This window comes from Ovis aries, chromosome 3 (genome assembly GCF_016772045.2).
Source record: "Ovis aries strain OAR_USU_Benz2616 breed Rambouillet chromosome 3, ARS-UI_Ramb_v3.0, whole genome shotgun sequence".
Classification (NCBI taxonomy): Eukaryota; Metazoa; Chordata; class Mammalia; order Artiodactyla; family Bovidae; genus Ovis; species Ovis aries.
Genome location: NC_056056.1, coordinates 163,074,321 through 163,095,998, shown reverse-complemented (window position 1 = coordinate 163,095,998; position 21,678 = coordinate 163,074,321). Strand labels below are relative to the sequence as shown.

The window sequence follows — 21,678 nt, the reverse complement described above, 5'->3', positions numbered from 1 at the left end:
TTTAATTTTTGAGCCTGTGTTTTAACTACTCTCTGCTAGTTAATGGGCTCTATAGACAAGAAATACACTTTTTGAAAAAACATTTAGTGAAATTGACTCATTCCCTACTGAATTGCTAATTGAATAGTGAAATAATTGAGTGCTTATATAAAAACTGAATCTTATTTTTTTTCTCATTTGTAACATAAAGATCTTACATTACAAATGAAAAATTTTTTTTTTGTTGTCCCAAATTTAATTAATACTAAACCGTTATTTTACATTTACAGAATTGGTAGATTGGTATGGCTAGGCATGCTAACATTTTACCCTGGCCTCCAATTCAGCCATCAAATACTTGCCTAACCCTTAAAGACTGGTAGGGTTTGAGGGTTTCAGTTTGAAGCATCCTTCTTCTCCACTCCAGTTGAGAAATAAGAAAAACGTTTGACAAATGGAAATAAAACCAACACCTTTATTACTGATAAAACTGATATTCAAGGTGGTACCTCCTATCTGTGGGCCAGTGAATTTTCTAATACTGCCAGAATTAGGCAGATTTTTCCACCTAGGTGCAAGCAGTGATCAAAGCCAAACCAAACAGAAAGCTATGGTCCTCCCTTGTAAGGCAACCCCTGTGAAACCTCACCAGTGCGTAAGGTAAGGTAGCAAAGCTGAATGCATGCTCCCTTCAGGCAACTGTACGCCCAGAGTAGAGCTGCCTGCCCACCAGGGATGGTATGCTGATGTCTGTCTATTCACATGAAAGGGCACAGTGGAGTGGGCAGTCAGTGATTCCCCCAGAGAGGGTGATGATCAGATTCCTCAGTTTAGTTCCATTTTCATGTACCAGACCATTGCTTAAATCTAGTAGATTTTTTAAACACTATGTGTTTGTCTGTCTTTGGCTCTGTTGGGTCTTCATCGCTGCACGCAGGCTTTCTCTAGTTGTGAGGAGCAGAAGCTGCTTTGTTGTAGCGTGCAGGCTTCTCATTATGGTTTCTTCTCTTGTTGCAATGCACAGTCTTTAGGTTTAAAGGCTTAGTTGTCCCGCGGCATGTGAAATATTAGTTCCCCAACCAGGGATCAAACCATGTCCCCTGCATTGCAAGGCAGATTCTGAATCACTGGACTACCAGGGAAATCCCTAATCTAGTAGATTTTTTGAGGATTAAAAAAAATTTTATTTATTTTAAATTGAAGGATAATTGCTTTACAGTATGGTGTCGGTTTCTGCCAAACATCAGCATGAATCAACCATAGGTATACATATGTCCCCTCTTTCTTGACTCTCCTTCCCTCTCCCTCCCCATACCACCCCTCTAGGTTGTTACAGAGCCCCAGTTTGAGTTCCCTGAGTCATACAGCAAATTCCCATTGGCTGTCTATTTTACACGTGGTAATATATGTTTCTGTGTTACTCTCTGCATACTCTTTCCACTCTTTCCTTTGTCCCTCTCCCACCCTCATATCCATAAGTCTGTTCTTTGTGTCCTGTCTCCACTGCTCCCCTGCAGATAATTTCATCAGTACCATCTTTCTAGATTCCACATAAATGTGTTAGTATATGATATTTGTTTTTCTTTCTGAGGTACTTCACTCTCTATAATAGGGTCTAGGTTTATCCACCTCATCAGAACTGACTCAAATGTGTTCCTTTTTATGGCTGAGTAATATTCCATTGTACGTATACACAACAGCTTCTTTATGCATTCATCTGTAGACAGACATCTAGCTTGCTTCCATGTCCTAGCTATTGTAAATAGTGTTGCAATGAACATAGGGGTGCTTGTGTCTTTTTCAGTGTTGGCTTCCTCAGGATATATGCCTAGTAGTGGGATCGTGGGTAGTACAAAGGTGATGAAGAGGAATGCTGATATTGTATTAACAACCGGCTAGTTGTTAATTAAGGATACCACTGAATGCAACTGTCAGGAGTAAGCCTAAGCAAAGATAGAGAGGAAGGGAAAAAAATGGAAGAAGAATGGAGAGGGGTAAGAGAGAGGATGGAGACTAGGAAAAGGGAAGAAGTGAGGGGCAGTAGAGGGTTGTCGCTAAACTGTAAGTCTGTTATTCTCATTCTAAATTTTCTTTCAATTTCACCTCTCAGTTCAGTTCAGTTCAATCGCTCAGTCATGTCCGACTCTCTGCGACCCCATGAATCGCAGCACACCAGGCCTCCTGTCCATCACCAACTCCCAGAGTTCACTCAGATTCGCGTCCATCGAGTCAGTGATGCCATCCAGCCATCTCATCCTCTGTCGTCCCCTTCTCCTCCTGCCCCCAAACCCTCCAGCATCAGAGTCTTTTCCAATGAGTCAACTCTTCACATGAGGTGGCCAAAGTAGAGTGGAGTTTCAGCTTTGGCATCATTCCTTCCAAAGAAACCCCAGGGTTGATCTCCTTCAGAATGGACTGGTTGGATCTCCTTGCAGTCCAAGGGACTCTCAAGACTCCTCTCCAACACCACAGTTCAAAAGCATCAATTCTTCGGCGCTCAGCCTTCTTCACAGTCCAGCTCTCACATCCATACATGACCACAGAAAAAACCATAGCCTTGACTAGACAGACCTTAGTTGGCAAAGTAATGTCTCTGCTTTTGAATATGCTATCTAGGTTGGTCATAACTTTTCCAAGGAGCAAGCATCTTTTAATTTCATGGCTGCAATCACTATCTGCAGTGATTTTGGAGCCCAAAAAATAAAGTCTGACACTGTTTCCACTGTTTCCCCATCTATTTCCCATGAAGTGATAGGACCGAATGCCATGATCTTCGTTTTCTGAATGTTGAGCTTTAAGCCAACTTTTTCACTCTCCTCTTTCACTTTCATCAAGAGGCTTTTTAGTTCCTCTTCACTTTCTGCCATAAGGGTGATGTCATCTGCATATCTGAGGTTTTTGGTATTTCTCCCGGCAATCTTGATTCCAGCTTGTGTTTCTTCCAGTCCAGTGTTTCTCATGATGTACTCTGCATATAAGTTAAATAAGCAGGGTGACAATATACAGCCTTGACGTACTCCTTTTCCTGTTTGGAACCAGTCTGTTGTTCCATGTCCAGTTCTAACTGTTGCTTCCTGACCTGCATACAGATTTCTCAAGAGGCAGGTCAGGTGGTCTGGTATTCCCAGAGGTCTGGTTTCACCTCTAAAGGATACCAAAAGTAAGCAGGAACCTGAGATTCTGCTCTGTAAGTTCTATCAAAACTATTTTGTAATAAGGAGAGAGGAAAATAGCTGTTTTGTTTTAGTAAATCAGCCTAAAAGAATAGGGATTTCCCCTTTTTCTATATTGTTAATGGGTTAAGCATACCGTGGCTGTTCTGTAAATAATGTCTTTATGTGGGTATGGGTACTAGATCTTACAAAAATTCTTACAGAACCTCCACATTACTATCCAGGAACTGGATAGAACTTACAGAAGTTTCTCTTCCTCTTTTGGCGACCTTATCCCTTTGTTTATAATTGGCTTTTGGTTTTCAGTTCTTACTTTGGCAACCAGTCCTTACTTCCACCCCTTAATTCCAACTTCTGCCTCATTACCAATTGTGATCTAAACCATGAATTGGATTAGCTAGGTTAACACTTTCCTAAGGAGTAGTTCTACTCAGATCACTGTCTTTTTTGAAATTCAAGGTATGTTAGAAACTATGAGAGTGTGGGTCCAGGAGTCAGGCTGTATAGACTCAAGTGTTTTAACGTTCTATCCTAGTTTTTTTTTTAAAAAGTATGTCCGACTTTAAAAGACTTTTGTTTGTTTTTAAATAGATAATAGATGTATGGACTTGTTATAAAATATAAAAGTTTCAAACAAGTATAAAGGAAACGAAGAAGTCTGTTTTCAATCCATCCTCCATGTACCTAGTTTGTCTTTCTAGTGGCCATCATTATTAACTGCTTCTTGTGTATCTTTTTAGAGATGGTTCTATGTGTATTATATCAAACTTTGAAAAATTATTTCCAAAGTCCTTTGTGATTTGTAAAAATAAGTATAAAGATTAAATTTGATCTAGTTAATGGGGGGCTAGGTGGTTGCATATATGCATTTTATTTTGATCTGAAGATAGACTGGGCACGTATACCTTTCATATTCTTGGGCTAGGCTACTTCCTTCAAATGTGTAGTGTTGCCAGTATTTATTGTTTGGTGAAACAAAAATATTTCTCTAATGACCACAAGAACAGAATATTTTCATGACTTTGAGATTTTAAGCCTTGATGAAACCAGACCCCTAATCTACCAATCTAAGTATTCTTCCTGTGGGTAGTATAAGGGTGAAGAAGAGGATGCTGGTGTTTCCGAACTTCTAAGGGTTTGTGATCTCTGTATGTCTTACCAAAATTAAATTGTGTCAAATGATGAAAATAGGGTAAAAGACAAGGGAGGACAAAATAGACTCTAGGCAGATGTTATCTTTTTCTTCATCTTTTCTCTAAGGCACCCGTTTTGTGGAAGAGAGCCACATACACCTCTCTGCAGGCTCTGTCACCCTTTTCCACTTTGCAGTCCCTTCTTCAGCCATATCTCCTCCTGAACACAGCCGATCCACCAGCTAGGCTGAATAGTGGAGGGGTTTGGTTATGCAGTCAGGCTCCATGGGGACTCAGTTGTGTCCCAGCCATGTTCTGCCTAAGCAGTTGGTTGTCATGTTCAGACAAGCTGCTTAACCTTCAAAGCTCCTTTTCCTGTCCTGGAAATTAAACTTTTTGTCTATGTTTCCTGGTACATATGGGATGTTGCGTATGGCATGGTTGGTTATTCCTTGGGATGCAGGCATGGGCTTTTGCTGCCTGACAGGGCTGTGCCCCCCATAGCACTGTCCACATATTTCAGTTGAGGGCTCTTGCTCTGGTCAGTCTATGTAAGCACCAGTCTTATGTAGGTTTTACTCTTAACTTGTTTGGGTCACGGTTCAAATGCCTTTGTTTCTTAAATGTTCTACTTTGGACTCGACATTACCTATTCCCAGGGAACTTAGAACTGTCCTCTTCCCAGAAGGGAGACGAAAGGATGTAGGGTCATGTAAAGAACTGTTTTACTCAGCTCTCTGCACCGGTTTGGATACTGTCCGTCTTAGGGTTTCCATTACTTGGTTCTGCTTAATAAAAAGTGAAGTGACATACCAAAAGGAATGTTGAAATAAAATTAAGACTCAGTTTCTAAGTTTTAGAAGGAAACTAATAACATATTCCCTGCTCTACTTCACAGAGTTGTTGGGAAGATCAAATGAAATCATAAATGTTATAGGACTTAAGATACTGTTTAATTGTTAGACAAAAAGATATAGTACAAAATTCTGCATCAAACTGTGCCTACAGTAGTGAGAAGGTTCTGTTTCCAGTCTTGAAGAAAGCAGTTTCTTAAGAGTTTCTGGTATGTATCCCCTTGCACCTGAGTCTTTAAGGTAGAATGGTTTGTTCATCATTCAGGGCCCCAAAAGGAAACAGATGGCATACCCAAGCAGAGTAATTTGAGAAAGATGTAATAAAGATACTATTTACAAAGAGACTTAGGGAAACCAGTGAGAGTAAGCAGAGTACCCTATGGCCAGCAATTACAGAGCTTACGTTACTGTAGATCTAAAGGGGGAAAGAACTGAGGGAGATTGCCAGAATCTGAGAGTAGCTGTATGGAGAGAACTTGGGGCCCCAGTAGCAGTATGCAGTCAAATCATGGTATTCTGGCAGGGGAAGGAGCTAGGAAAAGAAATACTCTGATCTCCTTCTCCTCCTGCCCTTTGATATCCTGTTGGTGTGTATCTGGCTCACCAAACCCAGCTGGAATCCACAGGACAAGGGGGCCTGTTCATACACTCTTTATGGTCAGCTTCCTAGCCACAAAGCAAAATGGACAGGAGTGGCAAGCAGATCTGGAAGGGCCAATGGATGGATCCCTGGGCAATAAGTTTGATTGTTTTATTAACTGAGGATTCTTTAGTTATTTTGACTTAGGGTTTGAAAATGTTGATTTTATACCTAAGACCTTGTTTGAGTATCACCTGGTGTGGATGTGAGTAACTCCCCCTGGCATTAAAGGAATGTGGAAAACAGACTGTTATAGCGGTAAGAGCCGTGGAAGAGGAGATGAGGAGCTGGAGGTGGTGTCAGGCGTACTTGAGCTGAGAGGAAGTAGTGGAAGAGCTGAGAGTCAGGTTTTAAAACCAGGTGTGTTGGGCAGATCTGTGGTGTGGGTTCTCTGGCTTAGGCTTTGCGTGTTGCAGAGCAACCTTTCTGTTGTTACTGCCTTTTGATAATTTTATTTATTAATTTTTGGCTGTGCTGGTTCTTCGTTGCTGCACGGGCTTTCCCTCGAGGTGGCGAGCAGGGGCTACCCTCTCGCTGTTTTGCACGGGCTTCTCATTGTTTGGCCTCTCCTGTTGCACAGGCGCGGTCTCTAGGGCCCATGGGCTTCGTTAGTTGCAGCGTGTGGCCTGCGTGGTTGTGGCTCCCGGGCTCTGGAACACAGGCTCAGTAGTTGTGGCGCACAGCCTTCGTTGCTTCTGGGCATTTGGGGTCCTCCTGGATCAGGGATCGAACCTGTGTCTCCTGCATTGTCAAGTGGATTCTTTACCACTGAGCCACCAGGGAAGCCCCTTGTTTTGTTTTTAATGTTACTGTTTTCTTTTTTCCCAGAAGGAAGGATTATTGAAAATACTCCTTTTTTGTTCTGATATGATGTAATGTCTAATTTATATTTTTACTTGAATTTCAATAAAGTATGTTAATTTTAAGACTTCTCTACCTGTAAATGAAGTGGGGTGATGCCAACTTAGGCTGAATCCTGTGCTAGGTCATGCTAGCCTGTAGGAAGTTTTCAGTGGTTGGAATGTCCTCTCCTCTCCACCCGTCTCTGTGAAGATTTTTTAATTATTCACTTCTGTATTTGACTGTGCTGGCACTGTGCTGCTGTGCATGGGCTTTCTCTGGCTGTGGTGAGTAGGGGCTGCTCTCCAGCTGCGGGCGCAGGCTTCTCACTGCAGAGGTTTCCCTTGTTGTGGAGCATGGGCTTTCGGTAGTTGTGGCTCCCGGACTCTAGAGGGCAGGCTCGAGTGCACGGGCGTAGCTGCGGGATCTTACCAGACAGGGGATCGAACTCACGTCCCCTGCATTGGCAGGCAGATTCTTAACCACTGGACCACTGGGGAAGTCTCTCTATGAAATTTTTATAACAGCTTTATTGAGATAGAATTCCCATGGTGTACAATTCACCCATTTAAATGGTACAGTTCAGTGGCTTTTCGTATATTTGCAGAATCATGCATCCATTACCATACTTTGAGGGCATTTTCGGTATCAACCCCCCAAAGAAACCTCACTCACACAACCATCACTTCCCAATTCTTTCATTATCCCCCTCTCCTAGCCATAGGTGATCACTCAACTACTTTCTGTTTCTAAAGACTTGCCTGTTCTTCATATAAATGGAATCATATAATTGGTGGTATTTTGTGATTGCCTTCTTTCACTTAGCATGTTTTCAAGGTTCACATCATAGTGTGTATCTGTATTTCTTTCCTTCTTAATGACTAATAGGCTCATATGTGGATTACCACATTTTATTCATCCTTTTTATCAGTTGATAGACATTTGTGTTCACTTTGGGCTATGGTAATGCTGCTACGAAATCCTTGTACAGGTTTGTGTTGGACACATGTTTTCAGTTCTCTTGGGTACATACGTAGGAATGGAATTGATGAGTCATGTGACAGCTCTGTGTTTAATTATTTTAGGAACTGCCAAACTGTCTTCCAGAGCAGCTGCAACATTTTACATCCCCACCAGTAGTGTACAAGGGTTCCAGTTTCTTCACAGCCTCACCAACACTTGTTATTTTTTATTGTAGCCATCAAAGTTACTTTTGATTAAAGCCATAATCTTTTTATTATAGCCATTCTAGTGGATATGAAGTTGTATCTCATTATGATTTTGATTTTCCCTATGGCTCCCTTTTAAAAGTTTACCGTCCTACTCATTTTTCAAGGTAAAACCCAAAACATTTTCTTTGAGAAACTTTTCCCTCAGGAATTGTTTTTCTTTCATGTTCTCATACCATTTTTCTTGGATCTCCATAAAAAGCACACACATTTTGTTCTGCTAGTTATCTAGGTTGTATGCTCTGGTTTGTGAATTACTTAGTGGCTTCTTGTGAAAGTGAAGTCACTCACTCGTGTCCGACTCTTTGTGACCCTATGGACTGTAGCCTTCCAGGCTTCTCCGTCCATGGGATTTTCCAGGTAAGAATACTAGAGTGGGTTGCCATTTTCTTCTCCAGGGGATCTTCCCGACCCAGGGATCGAACTCGGCTCTCCTGCATTGTAGGCAGTCCCTTTACCCTCTGAGCCACCAGGGAATCCCAATGGCTTCTTGTGGGTATGTGTTTAAATTTATTATAAAATATTTCACTTATACACTTATTCACCTATGAGTCCCCACTGCATCAAGCAGAGCTTACACGTATTCGGCATTCATATATTTATTGAATGATTCAAATAATGCAAAGGGCCTCATGAGTGAATATTAGGAGGATTGATACTTTGCAGGGAAAGTGGACTTTATTAGGAGACATGAGAGAACTCAGGAAATAATGTGTTAGATAAAAATGATCAGATGTGTTATATGTCCCAGAGACCACTGCCTCCAGAAACCTGTCTTGTGGATCATCAATATTCGTATTGTAATAGGAATTTCGATGTCAGGCCACTGGATTATGTGTCTGTGAGACTTTCTTAGGGGTTTATTAAGATGATACACAGTTAGCAAACCCCCTAAATTTGTTTTACTCCTTTTAGTAAATATCCATGCATATATTCTGTGCCAGGAACTTAGCTGGGCACTAGACATGGGGTGGAATTTTCTCCGACTCTGCTGATAATAAAGTTAAGGGCTCAGGATGGGGATGACTTTGATAGCAAATGAGTGGATATAGGATTTGTGAATTTTCTTAAACCAGGCAAAGTGAACAGTTGATCTGAGAACCTTATTTTCAGAATAAAGACAGTGTTTTACTTGCATTAGATTTTAATTAGCAAGTGACTCATCTGAGTAGATCATTCTCTTAAAGATCTGATGAAAACTTAGTGCTTGGGAAGTAGGCTTTGAATCTCTGCTACCATTGTGATCTCTTGCAAGAGAGCAGAAGGAAGAACACACTCTTGTCTCCTCGTTTCCTGTAACTCAGCAAGACAGGAAACATAAAGTTCCTGCTACAGGAAGAGGGGAGTTTGCTTTTTCTTTTTCTGGATGAAGATGAAGGAGTTATATGTTTCTTTATCCCCGTGCTATAAGCCCTTCCCCAGATTATCCTGCCCCAGAGATTCTTACAGGATATTTTTACAACATAGTTCTCTAATCATCCTTTAAATACCACCCCACCAATCTTTAATCCCACCAGTCTTTAAGAAACTAAAGTCTTTTCAATATTTAATCTTAAAGGTCTCAGCCTTAGTAAAAGAAGAACAAAGCAGAAGGAATTGTTTTATAATCTAGACATAAGTAACTGTCGAGGTGGTCAGAGAGAGGTAGTTCTCAAGATGGTTAGGACCCACTCACTGCCTGCCTCCTAACCTCATATCTCTTCATGTGCTTTCCATAAAAACATCTCTCCAGAATTTTCCTGGATCCTTAAGAACTGCTAGGGGAAGCATCAAGTTTCTGAAGACAGATAATAGCTCAATTTGGGTGAGTTATCTATATTCTGAAAGGAAGGATTTTATCCTTTAATTATAGAACAACTTCATTTTTTAAACGATTCCAGCTTCTAAAAGAATAACTGTAACTGGCAGTTTGTCCTTGCTGTGTGCTGAGCCCCGTGCTCAGTCCCTATCCATTAGCTCATTTGTCCTACCTTCTCTGCCTTCCTTCAGCTCTCGTGTGTGGCCGTTCACTCTGCAAGGAGAGTGGTCTTTCTTGGAAGCAGCCAAGTCCTCCCCATGCTGGTGTTCCCACACACCTTTTACTGAGAGATTCTAGTCTCCAGCCAGCCTTAAATTTGCTGTCCTCTGGCGCTTACATTGAGTCCGTTCACCTTTGCAGTCCAGCCAGTGTTCTCTATTTTGCCTTGGTAACCTGCTGCCCATAGGTATCTGAGTTTCACTGGAAGATCCAAAGCCATAAAGTCCTTGCCCTGAGATTGCCTCCCGTCTTTAGGGATCACAGCTGAATTTATTCCATTTCCCAGGAATTAGTGCAATATTAGAACTTTCTAAAAGCGTTAATACCTACTCCATAAGCCTACATTTCTAAGGCGCTGTGTTTACTTTTAGCTGAGAAATCAAATTTTAAGGCTCTCCAACACTTAATTACTATGCTTTTCAGGCCTTCCCTGCATAGTATTTCTAAGGTATTTAAATGTTTATTAAATGAATAAAATTAACCAGTATTTATTCTAAAAGCATTCACATATATGCATCAAGCAGATCACTTCCCATTCTGCAAGTTTGATTTTTTTTCCAAGTAATTCCAGTAGAGAGCTTCCCTTTCTATTCCTATTATATAGCAATTTAACAAGAAAAGAACTTCCTAAAAAATTTATGAACACTAATTTAATGAAACAGTAACTTTTAAAAACCAGAGACAGACAGTGTGACATTCACTCTTGGTAAAAAACTGAGAAACAGAGTATTAACCCAGAATATTAAACAAACACAACTTTTAGTCCCCCATTCCCTGTTCCTGTATCAACTAAAGACTCTTAAAATGATTTAAAGCACTTGGATATCCTTGGAAAGTAATATTAAAATGTACAATAATATTTCTGCATTACATTTTCATAGGTAGTATTAAAAGGAATAGTAAATTGCATATTCTTTCATTCAAAATACAGAAATCTGAAATATTAAAACAAATTTTACAAAATTGTAATTGGTTTGTGCTGGGTTTTACCTAGTTTTAACACAAATAGTTATTTTTATTACATACTACATACGTTTGAGGGCATAAGAAATATACTTTTCTTGATTGTACAAAATGATTCATTGCAAAATGCTTAAATAAGCTCTCTAGGAACATTTCCATGTTCTTATCAGTGACCATAAAGTGAAGAGAAGGCATTTGTCAAATTTTTGAGTGTCAGTGTAGAGGAAAGTGGGATGGAAAGTGACTGAGATCTAGAGTTTAGGTGACTGGCAAGGTCATCCAGTTAGGAGGCTGCAGAGTTATGGATGGGACCCAGGATTTTCTTACCTAAAAATGCTTCAGATTAGTGTACTCAAGAAGAAGGGACTAGGGAATCTAATTATGACTGTAGAAACTTCAAAACTCAATTAGGTGTGTGTACGATAACACCTGCCTATTGCCGTAAGTGCTGTGTTCCGCCGCAAGCCCAGCTTCAGCACACTTGCTATTAGCAGCTAATTCTTTTTTACACAGATTCACAAATTGGGAATCAAGTTCTAACCCCTCTTCTTTTCCAGAGTTACAGCGATGCTGCATGCTTCTTCCTTTCACTCTCCCACCAAGGGTGGCTTGAGGGATGATAAGAATGTTGCCAGGTAGATCCAATATAGAGATGTGCTTGCCATTTTCTGTTTCACTTAATTTCACGTTTAACAGTGTATTAACCATTTTGGGAAGAAGTTCTTTATCAGCGCCCTTGAGAAAGCACAGCAGATCACTAATCCTCTGTGAGCCTCCACCCACTCTGCCTCAGCATCGCCCTCGGCCTGGCGTACTCGCAGCCAGGCATGCAGGCGCTGCTGCAGGAGAGCCCGGGCCTGCGGTGTTTTGCCGCTGTCAGCCCTGGCTCAGGCCATGGGGATATCCCGCAGGTTCCAGCCCCGCGCCGCACAGGCCCACCCCTGCAAGTGTGAATTTAACTCCTATATTTTCACTGACCTCCCTTCATGTCTAATGTCTCCTAATTAGTCTCACTGTGTTTGGTCTGCTACCCCTCTGAACCAGCTGGGATAATGCAGCCAGTGTTAACTTTCTTAAATATATGATATCATGTCATTTCTCAGCTTATAATAAACTTAGTAATGTTTCCCAGTCACTTCCAGAATTAAATCTCCTTCATAACATGGCTCATGCCTACCCTCGTCTATGGAATAACTTTACATATTTCTTTGCTACATCCTTTATTTCTAAAGGCAAATTTAATACCATCCCAGGTGTCTTAAGATCCTAGGCCAAATCTGAGGGTCCTTGCTTTAAAGAGTTCAAATCTTGCTCTTCATTTTCTGGCTTAGGCCCTGACAGAGGACCAGTGGCCTCAGAGGACTATTTCAGACAAGGAGACAAGGAAGACAATTCTATCCTACCCTTCCCACCCCCAGTAAAAATATCTCAGTCCTCTGGACTCTCATATGTATTACCCTTTTCTCTTTTACATATATAGGTAAACATGGATCATTAGTTTAGTTAGTATTCTCTCTCCAAATAGTTTCTTTTGGGAAGCCAAATAAGCTTTCCTTAGAGCCTTGCTCAACTTTATTTCGTAAATTCTCTTGAAAAGAGAGTATTTTTCTGTTTTTTCTCTTTGAAGCCAAACCTGCATAGCAGTTTCAGAAGCTATTTGGAAACAGCAAGAGAGAAAAAAAATTTTTTTCTGAACTGCATTTTTTTTCTGGCCTTTTTTTTTTTTTTTAATTAATGACTAAGTCATATTTTTAGATTATGGCTAAGACCTTACTGTTAAAACCAAGATTATAACCATGGTAGCAAACCAGTAACTTGTTTTCGATTTCTTTCTTTCCTCAATAACCCTTGGTTCTTCTTTGGACAGTCCTAGCATCATTGATGGTTCTTCTTAGGAACATTCTCTCACACTGGGAAAGGGCATGGGTGAACTCTGGCTGAGATGGGTGATCTCGTGTACTTGTGCTTGGTGCCTGATGCGATGCTGCTGGAGTTGCTTCTGCTGCTGCTGTACTGCCGGCGCCGCTGTCATCCCCAGGCCTAGACTCATACTGCTTGGTTGCCGGGGCGTGAGGCTGCTGCACACCGTCAGCTTGGAGGATCTTAGTTCCCCAACCAGAGATTGAACCCAGCCCCAGCAGTGAAAGCACTGGGCCCTAATCACTAGACCTCCAGGGAGTTCCCTAGAATCTTATATTTAGAAGAAGCAGCTTGGCTTTCTCAGCTAAGAGGAAGGGCATGTCTTAGCGAATGACCTCTAGCAGTGATCTTATTCTGAACTCAGAAGCACTCATGATTAGAATATAGGTCATAATCTTCTTGCCTTTAAATCAGACGGTGCACTTACCGTAGTAGTGACAGTGGGGGAGGTCTTGACCACTAGTATTTGATTATTATTACATATCTACTGATTCACTGGCGATTTCAACATCGTTCTTAAGCACTGCCATTTCTAGCACTGGATGTATGACTTTTAGGTTTATTTGCTCTGTTTTTGTCTTGTTGTCTGAAAGTTGCTTAAAAAATACACATGCCTTGCCCTGCCCTTGTTGACTGTCACTGCCACCACAGAGGAATAATAATTCATATTCCACCAGCATGTGGACTGTTTTGTATGGAAAATCCTAGTATGAGTGCTGGCAAAGAGAGGGGAGCAGGGATAGGAAATAGATAGGGTATATCAAGAGCTGCAGTAGGTCATGAGTCTTTGGGCCATTCCAGAATGTGGTATTGAGTTTCTTCTTCGCTGTAGTATGGAGCTAAGGAGTGAACAGCGTATTTGCAAGTGGATGCAAATGTGTATTTGCACATTTTTTTAATGGCAGAAATAGGGAAATACTTGCTTCAACATATTTAGCCTGAGCAAAGATTTTTATGTTAAGAGTTTTCTAAAGGTCAGAGGCATGAAATATAAGAGGCACATATTACATTAAGAGTATTTGGGGGAAGGTTTCCCCTCTTTGATATTTATGTATCTCTTTCTCTTCATTACCACTCCAGTCTCTTACTGCCACCGCTACCAAAGGAAAGCAGGTAGGGGAAGCCCTGGAGATGAAACTGGCATTTTATAGGAAAGTAATTCCAAATAGATCTGTACTGGAAAGTGCTTTAAGCCAAGGGAGAATTGGAATTTGAGTATGATATAGTAAAGTGTACCACATTATAGGTAGTTATGCAAATTTGGGGGTTTCCTCAGTGGCTCCACAGTAAAGAATCTGCCTGCAATGCAGGAGACTAGGGTTTCATCCCTGGGGTTGGGAAGGTCCCCTGGAGGAGGAAATGGCAACCTACTCCAGTATTCTTGTCTGGAAAATCCCATGGACAGAGAAGTCTGGCGGGCTACAGTCCATAGGATTGCAAAAGAGTTGGACATGACTTAGTAACTAACAAATGCAAATTTAGAATATTATGAACCATATATTTGTATACACTAGAAGCTTGATTAGAGCATAAGGATATAAAATATGTCTGGAAAGAATGAATCCCTGTTCTAGTCAACCTGGTAGTTTTTCTCTAACAGAAGGACCCCCAAAGCGTAGCAAAGTCTGGTTGCCTGTCCTGGTATCCGTAGTGAAAAATTACAGATGTTTCATCCCAAATCTTGGATTTCCTTACCCATACTTTATCTAGTATTCATTCATATTTGAACCTTTAAAATATGATTGTAAAGAACTTATGACTAAACCCCTATTAGCAGAGTAAAAAATTTCATTTTTTTTTTTACTACCTGGCACGATAATTAGTATTTCATTTTATTTGTCGAAGTGTATAATAATTTTCAAACTCCTGCAAGTATTTGGCAGTTTTCATATTCTACAGTTCTATGAATAATCTGTGTTCTGCATTTCTATACCTTCTTGATTTGGTAAATTACTAGTTCCTCTCTGTCATTTTTTTTTTTTTTCTTCTTCTTCTCTGTCATTTTTGAATAGAACTTAGATTTTTATTAATCTTGTCTCATTACAGTTTACTTAAGAGGCATACATCAATTGTATTTCCAGCATCTATATAGTAAGAACGCTTCTCTATCACAAAGTATCTTTTTTCTAAACCTTTAGCAAACATATTTTGACCTCTCATTTTCCGTGAAAGGACAGTTAAATATTTTCTTATTCAGAGAAGAATTCCTCTAGGGTTTTTTTGTTTTTTTTTTTTCCATTTTTTTTTAAAACTCTTCTATGACTTCATTGCTGTTCGGGTTTGGAATCATTCTTTCCAAGGGGCCAAGATCTTCCTCACTCCTGAGCATCTAAGTGTATGATTTTTCTGACCTTTTGCTCTTCGTGTCTCCCTGCAGCCATATGTGTCGTTGTCTCAGCAAATGGCACCACCTAGTCCAAGCAGCAGTACCCCTAACAGCAGCAGTGTGAGCGCTGCAAATGACCAGCTAAGTAAGACCAACCTCTACATCCGGGGATTGCAGCCAAGCACTACTGACCAGGACCTGGTGAAGTTGTGTCAGTCGTAAGTTGGGGCACATGTGGATAGGTTTCAGGGACAGTACAGATTTGGTGATGCTGGCCTCTTACCAGATCCTCTTATCCTGAAATGCAGTATTATTTTGCTTCTACCCCTATTTTCACAAGGTTTCTCAGCAACCCCTCCTAAAGAAATTCTGTGTACTGCCAATATATAAAACTTTTCACATGTTTCCCTGAAGAAAGCCAGATCAGCCTGACCTAGAAAGCCTGGTTAGTATATGAGTTTGTTTCCAGCATGTATCCAGAACTGATGGTCTTAGTGGAAAGATTTCTAGCCTTACACCTTGAATAGAAATGCTCAATATCTCTGAAGATATTGATCAGAAGATAGAGTTGGCAATGAGGATAGAAGAAAGTGGGACTAAATTGAATTATGCTCTTAGGAGAGTTTCTGCTGCTAGAGATATTTCCAGGGACCCAGAGGGGCCCTCAAACTAGTGGATAAAGAGGAGTATGAAGAAAGAGTTGTCACCTGGTATTTACCCCCTAAAGATCTTTGGGGTTCTCTTGCATAGACTTGAGTCACGAGGTAGAGATAACTACTGTGGAATTAGCCCAGTTAGGAAAGCCGGAAAAATTGCAAGCATGCAGAGATGCCAGCTCAATTCTATGTAGCAGAAAAATATGTGTTTCAGATCATTTATGTGGGGGCGTGATTAGAGGCTGGAAGGATGGGAGTACTAACAGGGAAGGAGAAACCAAGCTTATTTATTTGGGTGTGCCCGGTCTCGGTTGCAGCAAGCAGGATCGTCATTGCAGTGCACGGGGTCTTCAGTTGCAGCACGGGTTCTCTAGTTGTGGCCTGTGGGTTCAGTGGTTGCAGCACTCAGGCTTAGTTGCTGTGAGGCATGTGGGATCTTAGTTCCCTTACTAGGGATCAAGGCCACGTCCCCTGCATTGGAAGGTGGATTCTTAACTTCTGGGCCACCAGGAAAGTTCCTAAATTTACCATTGTTTAAAACTGTTGAAGTATAACAAGCATACAGAAAAGTGTACAAATCATAAGTGCTTATAGAACAGTGAATTTTCATACGGTGAACACATCCTTGTAAGAGTCCCTTGTAACGCAGATCAGTGGAACATTATTAGCTCTTCAGAAGCCCACCTCCAGAAAAGAAAAAAACAAAACAAAACAAAAGCCCACCTCCCTGTGACAATCTCTCTCCTGCCCTCAAAGGTATCTACTGTTTGACCTCTGAACGATTAATGTGGCTTGTTTGAACTTCATATAATGATATGGCACATACCATTTTATGTCTAGTTTCTTTTTCTCAGTGTTTGTGAAATGCATCCACGTTGTTGCTTGTAGCAAAACTTGGTTCATTCTTCTTGCTTTCTAGAATTCCATCATAGGAATATAGCACAGTTTGTTTACTGGTTCTACTGTTGCGAGATACTGGGTTGGTTTTCAGTATGTGACTGTTACAGATATGAATAGTGCTGCTCTGAATTTGTGCAAGACTTTTGTTGCATGTGTATATACACTTATGTTACTAGGAGTAAAATTGCTAAATTATAGGGTATACATTTGTTCAGCTTTTGTAGATACTAGTAAACAATTTTCTGAAGTGGTCAAACTGATACAAACTCCCACAATAGTATATGCGTGTGCCAGCTGTCCCAAATCCTGGAGAGGCTGAACATCCAAGGCCTCAGAGGTACTCTATAAATCCCTTAGTCTTCTGAAGTCGTGGTTTTGGAATTCTGTTTGCACCAGGCTGCACAGACCCAGTCTCTAAAGGCTGGATATGTGTATAACACTGGATCCTTTGGCTTACCTTGTTAGAAGGGTATTTAAATGAACTTAGGGGACTTGGTCTAGGACTAGTAATTTTTTGAGGGAATAGGCCAGAATGTCTTTAGGAAACATAAGAGACGTGGGTTTGATCCCTGGGTTGGGAAGATCCCCTGGAGGAGGGCATGGCAACCCACTCCGGTCTTCTTGCCTGCAGAATCCCCATGGACAGAGGAGCCTGGCAGGCTTCAGTCCATCGGGTCGCAAAGAGTCAGACACGACTAAAGTGACTTAGCACATGAAGGAAAAGAGTACTATATCAATCTAGTTCCTTGATTTCTCTACCCTTTGTTTCTTGGACTAAATATAGTGTGCTACAGAAATCAATTCTATGACTCCACAAGACAGAGGAAAAGCTCAATTCTACTTCACTATACTTTAAGGCTTTTATTTTGTCCTTACCGATAGTTGCCTTACCTTCTGTTGTGTCTGAGGGATGAGAATAATCAGTGTTGGTATATAGGATGGGAGTAAGGAGCCCAGGAGGGGACCATAAGTGGGAGTGCCGCAGAAGAAAAATAGGTGCTAGATGAGTTATGATGAAAGGGAAGCTGAGAAGAGCAGGTGGGTGGAACCCTCACAGGCATGTGAGCTGGGAGATAAACCTCTCTGTGAATGGTGTTTCCCATGCATAGAAGGACTTCCTGCCTTTGTCCCAGCTATCTCTCTAGGTTGTAGGGGAAGTAGGCGTTGCTGGATCCTAAGCCCTGGTGGGCAGGAAAGAGAGGTGTGGAGTCTGGAACTGGAACTCCTGGTTCTCTCTCGGAGGGCTCCTTCCACGGAGGAAGCAGCATGATCCAACTGTTGCCAGCTGCAGTGGAAACTCTGAGCTCAGTGTCTCAGGCTGCTCAGACCCCGCGAGCCCCACCCTAGGGCCTGGGTGGAGATAGCAGCATGTGTGTTCTCCAGCTCGCAGTCTCCTTCATCCCTTCTCTTGCCTAAATTTGGGGAAGAATCCAAGTATGCAGCCCAGAAGGGTTAGGATCACATCTACTCCAGCCTCCAGGGCCCTGCTTGGCTTATTCTGTCTAATCCGAGGGTCACAGAGCCCCACTAGAACAGTCAGGGGCTGTCAAGGAGCAAAGCAAATACATCAGTCGTCATCTGTTCTTTAGGGATGGAAAAGTAGGAAAAAAAAATTCTTGTTTCAGGTAATTCAGTCCCTGCCAACTGTTTCCAGTTAAATTTTATACTCCTGACTTTGTTAGTGATTTCTTTTCTGTCTGTCTAATATGGTTCACCCTCCTGGAGTAGAATGTAGAGACTTCTTTCTAGTAGAACACTTCTAATATATCCCGGAACAGTGATACTCCACTGTGCACAAGTTTGGGGAACTCCACAGGACCCCACATGGCTAAAGTATAATTTTAAAAGGTTGAAGAACATAACGCTCCTACAAATATAGGTGAGCCTATGCCAAATATTTACTTTCCTCATTAATGAGGGAACTAGCAGAATGGTAAGAATGGGTTCAAAGAGCATTTGAGAGACTGAGTATCGATAGGTACTGAAGGAAGAAAGTTGGAATAAGATTAGGTTACAGAGAAAAGTGCTTCATACCCTTTAGAACAGTAAAACAGAAACCTTTGGGATTATCTTTTCTAATGGACAAAAATTACTTGTATCTCTACTAGATAAAAATCTGTAATATGTATCTTCATAAAATCTGAGCCTCATCAGTAATAAATAGCAACCCAGAGAAACATCCTTCTCGATAATAGAATATACCTTGAATGGGCCTTGTAGACAGTGTTCCAGAATGACATTGAAAGAAGGTGAAATCCTCATTTTGCCTTATCAAGTTTTAGGTAATTTTCTTAACACAGCTATTGCATTTAGTCTAATGCTCAGTCCCCTCCCTAACACACTGAGATCTTGACAGATAGAAATCAGGGAATTTCTTGGCAGTCCAGTGATTAGGACTTGGCATTCTCACTGCTAGGGCCCTAGAATCAGTCCCTAGTTGGGGAACTGAAATTCCATAAGCCACATGGCACGGCCGAAAAGAGAGAAGTCTTAGACACTAAAGCCCCAGAGAGAGCCATTTGGGTAAATGTTGAGGTCCTTTGGATGTAATATTATAATAATAGCAATTAACAATGTTCAGGTGTTTTTTGGTAGACATTAGTGCTTTGTATTCATGATCTCATTTCATATTCCCAACAATCTTCTCTCCATTTTACTGATGGTGAGACTGAGGCACAGAAAGATTAAATGACTTGTCCAAGATCACACATAGCTAAGTGGCAGAATCAGGATTTGAATAAATGCAGTTTGGCTTAAGTTGACCTTCAGTCAGGGGGCCAGTAGAAGAGTGAGGAGTGGGACATTAGAGAAGAGAAATAGATTTTCATGGGAGAAATGCTGTTTGTCCAAAGGAAGATAAGTAATATCAAGGATTACTTTTAGTCTTCAGGGAATTCTTGCCAGAGCTCTGCCCTTGCACACTGCTGAATGGATGTCACCAAGCTTCTTTCCCCCGAAAAAGACAGTAGTCTCTTTCTAACTGGTATCTGAGTCTTACTTGGGGGAGAAGAGAGAAATGTGTTGATAGTGTAGTGACTATAGTTACCTTATTTCTTGTAGATGCCTTTGGGGGATAGGTTTATATGAGAGGTGTGACATTTTAAATTCATTTGTTCTTATTGCTAAGGATTGAGCAAGGACAGTTTTTCCTAGTGGGAGTGAAGACAGGGCATGGATTCCTCTAGATGTCGCAGCCTCTGTCCTCGTCTAAACCCCTGCCCCCAGATTATCACTTTGTATTTTCCTCTCCCTTAGATACGGCAAGATTGTCTCCACTAAAGCCATCCTGGACAAGACCACAAACAAATGCAAAGGTGAGAGTACAGCTATTCCTGCTGGTGGAGAACAGCTGCAGGTGAGGCCCTCGCTTGCCTCCATCCCTCACTGCTTCAGGCCCCTGGTTTCCAGTACCAGGGTGGTGTCTCTCAGGGGTTCAGGCTTGAAAGTCAGGTAGGTATTTAGATTCTTTGGTGACCAGAGAGCTTGAGCTAAAAATGCTGTTTGGGGGACCCAAGGCTAGCAGCCTGCACAGAGTGCCTTTGAGTCCTTTGACTGCGCCTTTGTGTCCTGTTCCCCTGGATTGGATGGTAGATATGAGTACGTGAGACTATTTCTACTTAGCAAAGCACTGTAAATGTCTTTTATGTCTTTTAGATTGGGCAACTTGATTTTGTTGGGGTTTTGAGCAATTCTAGGTGGAGAAGGAAAGAGGGAAGGGGCTGGACGCTGGGGTGAGGAGGGGCTTCTTCTAGCAGGTGGCTGGCTGTCTGCAGTGGAGAGGCTGTATTTCCTACATGCCTAGCATTTCTGGGATGTGGCTAGAAAAGAGGAGGGAGTTCTTCTGGAAATAGAAGGGGGCCATGAGTTACTAGGGGAGCCTAGTTCTTGGGTTTTTCTTAGGGGAGAGGGAGGAACGCAAGGATACTACAAAGACCTCATGGCCCTTGGCATTCTTAGCTATAAAGTAGACCAAATCTCACAGGGTTTGGGGAGCCCATGGAAAACCACCTGAAACCTCTTGAGCTCTCTTCCTCCCTGCCACTTCTATTATGTGGGTCGTAACTCTTCCTCTGTTTCCTGAAAAGCCGGGGCCTCCTACCTCCCTTCCACCTGCTGCCTCCCAGTGACTCTGTTTCCCTGTTCCAGGCTATGGTTTTGTGGACTTTGACAGCCCTTCAGCAGCTCAGAAAGCGGTAACAGCACTGAAGGCCAGTGGTGTACAAGCTCAGATGGCCAAGGTAAGGGTACTGCCCCACGTCTGTTCCTCTGAGAGGTGGCAGTTAGCCTCCAAGGTGTCCGGAGGACTTAAGAGCCACGTGGTTGAAGGGCAGGGGCTTCCTGCAGTGCGTTTTGACTAAATGTAGTCTCAACCAGGGCCCCACTGAGTGCCTCTGCTGCTAGAGGAAGGCGGTATTCAGAACCCATGGCAGGTAGCTCTGTCATCTCTCTTCCTCTCATCAAATGTTACAAGCAGGCAAGAGGGTCCAGAGGCTTCTTCCCTTCCTCCAGGTGTTTCCCTGTCTCCACCCTGGTCCCACTTGGCTACCAAACAGCTTGTGGTATTTTTGCAACATTCTCTGAAGCAGCCAGTTGTGCAACTCCAAAGTTCAGAATAATGCTTTCCACCTCCCAGCACTGTTCCTGTAGGAATGGGCGGGGGTGGGGCGGGTGGTATGTAGGGTGTCAGGGGTGTAGACACCACAGAGAGAAAGGAAACTGTCCCTTCCTTTCTCCCATCTGTCTGCAAGTTTTCTTTTCATTTAGGCTACTAGAAAGCTAGAGACTTTTCCCTCTTCTCTTAGGTGGAGTTACCCTCTTGCCTTTTTAAGGTCATTGTGAATACCTGAGAGGGGCTGATGCAGCAGGCCTGCCAGCCATCCTTTCCTGTAATGGTTGAAGGAAAAGGAAGCCTGAAAGGAAAGGCTGAAGAGGGAGGAAGGTTGCAGCTGACCCGCTGTCTAGGGCAGAGTGACTGCTTAAATTCTTAGCAGCACCGGGCAGTTGTTGCCATTTTACAGAGTCTGCCCCCTGGAGGTGCTCTCTCACCT

The 21,678-nt window shown here is 42.0% G+C and overlaps 1 protein-coding gene across 21 annotated transcripts in view; it reads left to right on the top strand.

Moving 5' to 3' along the window:
* The window catches only part of RBMS2 (RNA binding motif single stranded interacting protein 2), an 82,362-nt gene that overhangs the window by 39,186 nt on the left and 21,498 nt on the right, over positions 1–21,678 (top strand). For all 21 annotated transcript variants that reach the window (XM_060412960.1, XM_027967581.3, XM_042247070.2 and 18 more), the window contains 3 exons: positions 15,126–15,292; positions 19,886–19,944; positions 20,777–20,868. In XM_060412960.1, coding sequence (XP_060268943.1) covers positions 15,126–15,292; positions 19,886–19,944; positions 20,777–20,868 — 318 coding nt within the window. The remainder of the gene's footprint in view (positions 1–15,125; positions 15,293–19,885; positions 19,945–20,776; positions 20,869–21,678) is intronic.